The following is a 7,676-nucleotide window of genomic DNA, read 5'->3' on the forward strand; positions in this document are numbered from 1 at the left end:
ATACCAACTGTATATTTGATATTTTTCAATATGATATAGGTCTATCTTATCTCTTTCGAGATATGCCCGATAATCAAACTTGCAAGTATTTCCAAACAATGTCAAAATGTAGTTATGTTACATTCCGTTCTATTGCGACTTTATACTGGGTGTGGTTTTCTCGCTGGTTTGCATACTCAATCCTTTGTACACTTCTAACAAAATTATTAAGCAATGCTTAAAAGCTTCATATATAGCCTTGAAACATTGCTTTAAGCTATCAGGTTAATGGGAGTTCGCAGTAGTTCGTGCAACGTTAAACAAACAAACAAAAAGGAATCCTGAGAACACTGATCTTATACGGCTACAAACGTATCTTATAATGATTGTTAAGAAATATCAGAAAAATTGTCTGGTAGAAATAACGGAAGGCTATGTTATCAGTAGATTGTAAATTGTTAATGTATTGTTTAAAGTTAATATACGAAAGAAGATATTTTGGACTTAAAATTTCATACAGGATACCCTTAACGGTATTGACTGTCAATTTTATAATGCTGAAAGTTCAGACTGTGTTTATCAGCGTATTGCGGGATAAAACCCTTGAACCTTCCAATCCTCACTCCGACATGTTAACTACTAAGACACACCCAACTTCCCCAAACAAAATAATGTTCAAAAACGAACTAATGACGTGTAATGAAAAAATAATAATTGTGAATTTGGATATAAATGGAATATTTCTACATATGAATTTAAGCCTGAAATAAAAATCTTCTTAAAAGTCGTAGTTTGTAACAAAATGATTTATATACTTTTAATGATAAAGTGTTTTCATTTGTTTTGTGAATTATTATTGTTAATATTAAAATAGAATAAATGTCTTCGAGTTTATATTTTTTAAGTTTTACTTAAATTTATATATATTTTTTATAGTTGAAGTTTTATCATTGTTTCTACTAAACGATACAAGTACTCACCTCATCTTTAGGTATAAGCTCCATTTTCGTATTGTCTCCTCTTTTAACTGGTTGTTTTTGATCAAAACCTTTGTACCAGAGAATTCTTGGCTCAGGAAACGCAGATACTTCACATTTCAATGTTACAATAGAACCTGGAGCTGTCTGGATGTTTGGTGTCAGTGCTCGAATATAGGGTCGAACTTCAAAAGAGATAAAACAAAGTAAATGCTATTTTAGTGTATTTTTAGAATATTCAAATTACTCTAGTATCGTTTAGTGTGGCATTAAAACGTTGATTTTGTTTTTGTTATTCAGAAAAGAAATAGCAGATAACTGTTTTCAAAAAAAACAACACTAAAGTTACTTTGTTTCCTTGTAATAATTATAAGTTGCTGAATAATTTGTACTCTTAGTGCGAAGATAAATAATTCGTAGTTATGAAATAATATAATATTCATGTATTAGTTGAAAACTGAAACAAGAAACACAAACTAGTATAAACATACAATTTACTGAGATTCGCCGAGTGCTTTGAGCTCCGTGACCGTACCCATTGTCAGCGTAGCAGCCAACACTAGTGACGTTATGATGAATATAAGAAATAGTACATGAAAGGTGTCGATTTTTCTCCTCAATGCACATTTTCCCATTAACATATATTGAAACTCTCGGTAGAGGCATGCCAATTCCAACGCAGAGAATACTTATATTAGAGCCTTCCATTATTTCACCAGCTGGAATGATAACAGGAGGATGTACAAAAGCTGCAATGGCTGGATTTGTCCAAAAAAGCACCACTTCTGATAACTGACTATGCATCTCTTCTGTGTGTGCCTGGATAGCAACAGCATACTGTGTGTTGAAACTCAAGTTATCCATAGTTTCTGTGTTGTAGACTGTTGAGATGGTGGTGTCACTATCGATCAGTGATTCTGTTTGGTTAGCAGGCTGGTAGTAAACAGTGTAAGACAGAGAAGCCTCAAGAGGAACGTATTCCGGTGGCGACCATGTTATCAACATATTATTCATCTCCCCCTTACTAACAACGACAGAATGGGGAGGACTTAGGTTTGCTGAAATACAAACGAAAGTTCATGATAAAGATAGCAAAAACATATTTAATAGCTTATATGTATATAAAGAGACAAAATATTGGTATGGGTGGAAACATTAAAAAAATTATAAATGTTTGCAAAATATTACAATGCAAAAATAAAGTTGTTACTTTTTAGTAAGTTATCGAACGTATTTCAGAGCTTTATCAATGACTGCTTCGAAAACATGCAATTTATTTATTTAATCCTTTTGTAAAAAATAAAGTTATATAGAGTTATCTGTCATAGAAATATAATGATAATGTACGAAGGCAGAGCAATATGCACACCAAAGCAAGAAATGAACCCACTCACTTTTATGTAATCAATAAGTTAAAGTTAAGCTATCAAATTACTATTTTATAAATAAATTAAATAACATGAAGCAATGAAATTTATTAGGTCAAGTGTAATTTATTGCACTAAATCATAGTTTCAAATCTAATTCAGTGTGTTTTATATAGGCTTAAATAAAACTTTCAAACTTCAGAAAGAAATAATGAAAAACCTAAAATAACTTTGATAATAAAAACCAATAGAACAATAAATAGAGACAAAAAAGCAGTATATTTCAAAATTACAAAACTCAATACTGTATGAAAATTGAATTATGCATTTAATTCCTACACTCATACACATGATACCATGTAGTTTATTAACACAACGGTAACATTGCCATGAGAAACCTGGTTTAGACAATTATTGTGGTCAGTAGAACAATTTCATACTAGCTATTAAAAGCAGCTAGAATTCAGATGTAGATTAAGGGATTAGAAGTTTTAATATGGCTAACTGGAGTCATAATAAACGTGATATTTATCTGTCCATAGCTAGATTGTAAAAAGGAAGCACTTTAATCAAATATTTTGCTCAGCATATGTTAAGGGAATAATGTTTTACCATTTCGATTTAAACTTAATTTTCACCACCAGAAAGTAAATGTTAAGTTTTGCAATTCCCATACTAGTAATAAATTTTACAACTGTTCTTTATTCCGACGAACCTTTGTAAAGAATGGGATTTGAAATCGGAGAATGTGTTGCATTTCCCCACGCAACTGTGTTTAAAGCCTCTATCATGTGTTGCATTTCCCCACGCAACTGTGTTTAAAGTCTCTATCATCTCAAGCATGCACAGAAGTTTAACAGACTAATAAACTCATGACTGAACCGTGTAGTGAAACCCGTGGTAACAATCTGGTCAAAATATTTTACATGTTCAAAAACAACAAAGTTAGTACAAGATGAAGATGTGGTATCAAAACAGACTCAAGTTATATGAAAGGGAAAACCCTATAATTATGTTATATAAAAGTGAACAAGTTAAACAGGAAAGAATTGGAGAAAAATTTGCCCCGATTTGATATTCCAGTTCTAGTTGCAATCAACGTATCAATCAATGTGTTGTACTTCATATTGTTCAATCTGCCTACGCGTCTCCCGTTCTTATAGAATTTACATGTATATGTAGCCTAAACGTTCTTTAATTTACTGACTAGTCATGTCTGACGAATGGTACACACCAGAAACACAGAGAGAAACTTTAAATAAACTAAATATTGGATCTGACATGTGTTTTTCATTAGTTTCAACACATTTCCAAGTCTTGCATAACAAGCTTTAGATAAAATGTAGGAAAAACTAGTTTGTTGCCTATGGATATATCTTTGCCTATATTAACAAATAAACTAAGAAAGAAAAAAAACAACACACACACACACACATGTATAACATAACATAAACTCCGGACATCATGGAACCACTTGGTCTTTCAAGGCTGTCCTCGCACACCCACTTTTGGAAAATTTAAATCTGTAAACCTACCATTTACTTTTCAGGAAATTATCGACTCCTCTCTTAAACTCCGGCAAAGTGCTGTCTTCCACTATTTCCGACAGCAACCCATTCCACAATTAGTGAGGAAATATTTATTTTAAAATAACTGAACCAAACATCTGGTGGCATAGTCTAGGAGGAGTAAGTCGGGTTTTCAGCCTTTTTCAACACCCTTAAGGAAAAAGGTTGATTTGATTTTATGAAAAAGATGGCTCCCCTAAACATTTTAAGGTATGTTATAAACCCAAATTGATGCAACAGTTTTTGTATGGGAGCTATTGAATCATAGAACTCAGATAAACCGCAAAAATTGTGACAGATTTTCATTCTGTTATGTAAGAGTAGTTTCCTTCAATTATATCTAGTAAAGCTGTGCAGCACAGCATTATTTGCACAGAAACATCAACATGCTTTCAATATTCATAAACGTTATTAAGCCTTGTAAATTTGTACACGGATGTAATTAAACAGTTATTGGAAGATACAAAAAGTTGTTGGGAACAAAACATTCTATACATTAACAGAAAAGTAAATAAGTCCACATGCAGATGAGATACGTGTTTTACAATGAGCTTATTTTTGTAGATTTTAGAATTGAAACAGTGAAAATAAAATACATTTAGACACATAGTTAATCGATTACTAATAAAATAATATTGTGCCTATTGTATTTTTAACACTACAATCTTGTTTCGCCTCTTAGAGATTTTCCGTGGAGAAGGATGTAAAAATTGTAATAGCATTTCAACCACACATATTCATCATATTCATTTCAGACGACAGAGCTCATCAGTTTTTTCCACAACACTTATCTTAAGCGAATACCCTTCAGTGGGTCAGCTGTAAGCTTATAGACTTATAGCACTAAAATCCACGGTTAGATTACTCACGACAGACAGATCGCAGGCAGCCTATTGTGTAACTTTGCAAAAACATACAACAACAACAACCTTAAGAGAATGCTTATCTACATATACTGCAACTTTACGTTTTCTGCTCTAAAATGTTTATGAAGATCTATGCAGAAATAATTTCTGAAAAATGATGTTTCTTCCTGTTTTCTATTTTGTTTGCAAGTTTCTGGAAGTGTTAATTTTACCATCTGGTGAAGTAAGAATACTCCATCACTATTGTATAATAATCATTACTTCTGTACTTGCGATTATTGTTATTTAGAGTAATCCAACTGTTCTATTTATGTCCAAAATATAATTGTTATTTACCCCTAGAATGTAACAATATTTGTACAAGTTCCAACTGATAGAGTTAATATCCTCAGCTGTATGAATATTTGTATAAATTATCCTTATGTAAGCTAGACTTAACTGTTAATTACAGTGTATTTATGAACATTCATCATCAATACACTGACTGGATGCAAAGCAAAACATATTTATATTCAAAGTGTTCCTTTATTATAAAATAAAAACAAAACGTATACATAAGTTGAAATTATTCATTTATCTTAAAAACTAAACAAGGGTAACAATTAATAGACCATTAGAAAGGACGACTTCTTCACTTTATATTTGTACCGATAATGACACTCAAGAGTGAAAGATAAGAAATGCTGATCATTTTTCCAAATATGTATATTGCATTTTTGCGTAGTAAGGAATTATTATAAAACCTTTAAAGACTATGTTAATGGACTAAATCTGTCTAGGAAGTTTTTGACGGCGTTCCAGCTGCTAGAGCAGATCTTTATACGCACACTGATGAAGCTTTGCGCTAGCAGCTCATTCGTCATCCAAAACTTCCTAAACAGATTTACGCTTATCAAGTATACTTTCCTCTGTCCAAACCTTCTCTCAAGTAAGAATTACAAAACTTGTCCCAAATTAAAATGTCGGTTACAGTCTTGTCCTTACATGTTCTTATGTATATCAAATACATAAAAGGAATTATTTTAGTTTTAAATGTCATATTCTTCCACATGTAAGTAGTTTGAAATATTTTACATTACACATTTAAATTTGTACGGCATTGCTTAGCTTTGAATGCCATATTTTTCTCCATTTCCGTGAAACCATTTGGGTACACATACCTCTAATTGCTTGTTTTTTAATTCTAATACTATCCTTTCAAACGGCTACTACTTCAATAACTTATTCATTTATTTCAACACTATCCTATTATACGTTTTCAACTTCAATCACTGATTCGTTAAATCTTATAATATGAATAATATCATTTACAAATAGCAAATGGGTGTGCCTGGCGTATTGTACTCACCACCTCCTCCTTTACTATAAAAGGGCAGAAAGACACGGTTTGAGAGAATTATCATCCTTCAGTTATCGATTTGTGATTAGCGTAAAGAGGGAAATTTTTATTTCTATGGATGTAACTAGGTGTTTATTGATTATAATTAATTGTATAATGGAGTACTTTGGATCATAAAGAGGCACCTTTTTATTATACACTCTGTAACTTCAATGTAATAATACTGATTTACTTTCAGAGACAAAGTAATTCTATGAAACAGCTATTTTTTATGGTTATTGAATCTTCAAGTTTCTTTTTTTTTAACAAGCTTGTTACAAATTAAATCTTGAGAAGTTTTGACAACAGGCTGTTGTAATTCCAATCTTTAGAAATACTAGTATTGTACTTGTTGTAATTCCAGTCTTTAGGAAAACTATTATTGTACATATTTATAGTTCTAGTCGTAAGAAGTTTGTTGACTCTAGGGTGAAAAATCTGATATTTTTATGTATTGTTTCATTTTTTTTTAAAGACAACAAAAATGTTTGATTCTGAGTTACAGTTTTGGCCTTCATAACTTTAGTGACTTACCTTTTACAAGGTCAGTCTTGTTCCCTAGGAGAGATGTCCTAACCACAGCAACAAGTGAAGGAAGAGAGAATCCATAATTGTTATATGATAAGACATAGAAACTATAATATGCCCCTGACTGTAGATCAGCAATGACTGTTGTTGTCTTAGTAGTGTTGACAAACTACAGAAACACAAAATAAAATGCAAGGTATGCCATAAAAAACATATGGGTTTCAATAAGGACATATTATTTAATTTTTGTAGTGCATATTGGAGCATAAAAGGCATTTTAATACTATTAGTTAACGACCTCATAACACCAAATTTGTTATATTTTTCTTTAATTGGATCCTCAACGTTTTGCTATAGAGCTTCTTCAGGAACATTCCACTTAAACATTTTATTGAAATGTACACGAAGAAGCTCTAAAGCCAAACGTTGAGGATCCAATTCTAAGCTTGTCTACTAATACCAGTTAGTAGCCAGTAATTTTTCCTTTAACTTTGAAATTTTATTTAAGTGTAATGAATCTCTGGGAAGATGATTGGTTATATATGGTATTTTATACTTTTTTATTATTTCTTCTATAGTTATTATTATGTTTTGGAATTTCATAATATTTATTTTCTACTATTATGCCTATGATTTTTAATAGTTTATTATCTGCACTATAATAGGAATTTATAATTATCATATATTTATAAGTACATATACACCGAATAACTGATTTCTTATAATTTCATTTGCTAATATAACATTTGTATTCAATTTGTAATTTTCATTCAAAATTATCAACTTGTATGTTTTTTTCTGAATTACATTTAATTTTTCTAAGTGAATGCCAGTTGTTGAGCCACATAATGTCAATCCATAACGAATAACGTGTTCTGCTAAGGTTTTTATATTAATTGGTAAAATATCCTGTTTCCTGTACAATGTCAATATAATAGGTCTTTCAAATTCGATGACGAGGAACCCACTTTGAGACTAATAATGGCTGGAGACGGCTTGAATGGGTAATGAAG

General features: G+C 31.2%; 1 protein-coding gene across 1 annotated transcript in view; it reads right to left on the reverse strand.

Moving 5' to 3' along the window:
• Positions 1-959: 959 nt before the first annotated feature.
• LOC106464026 (Ig-like and fibronectin type-III domain-containing protein 2) overlaps positions 960-7,676 on the reverse strand; it is a gene marked incomplete at its 3' end in the record, with an annotated part of 60,009 nt that continues 53,292 nt past the window's right edge. The window contains exons 16-18 of the mRNA XM_022391673.1: positions 6,670-6,832; positions 1,448-2,014; positions 960-1,141 (exon numbers count right to left, since the gene is read on the reverse strand). Of these exons, the coding sequence (XP_022247381.1) occupies positions 960-1,141; positions 1,448-2,014; positions 6,670-6,832 (912 nt within the window). The remainder of the gene's footprint in view (positions 1,142-1,447; positions 2,015-6,669; positions 6,833-7,676) is intronic.

Source organism: Limulus polyphemus, unplaced genomic scaffold, assembly GCF_000517525.1.
Source record: "Limulus polyphemus unplaced genomic scaffold, Limulus_polyphemus-2.1.2 Scaffold1544, whole genome shotgun sequence".
Taxonomy (NCBI): Eukaryota; Metazoa; Arthropoda; class Merostomata; order Xiphosura; family Limulidae; genus Limulus; species Limulus polyphemus.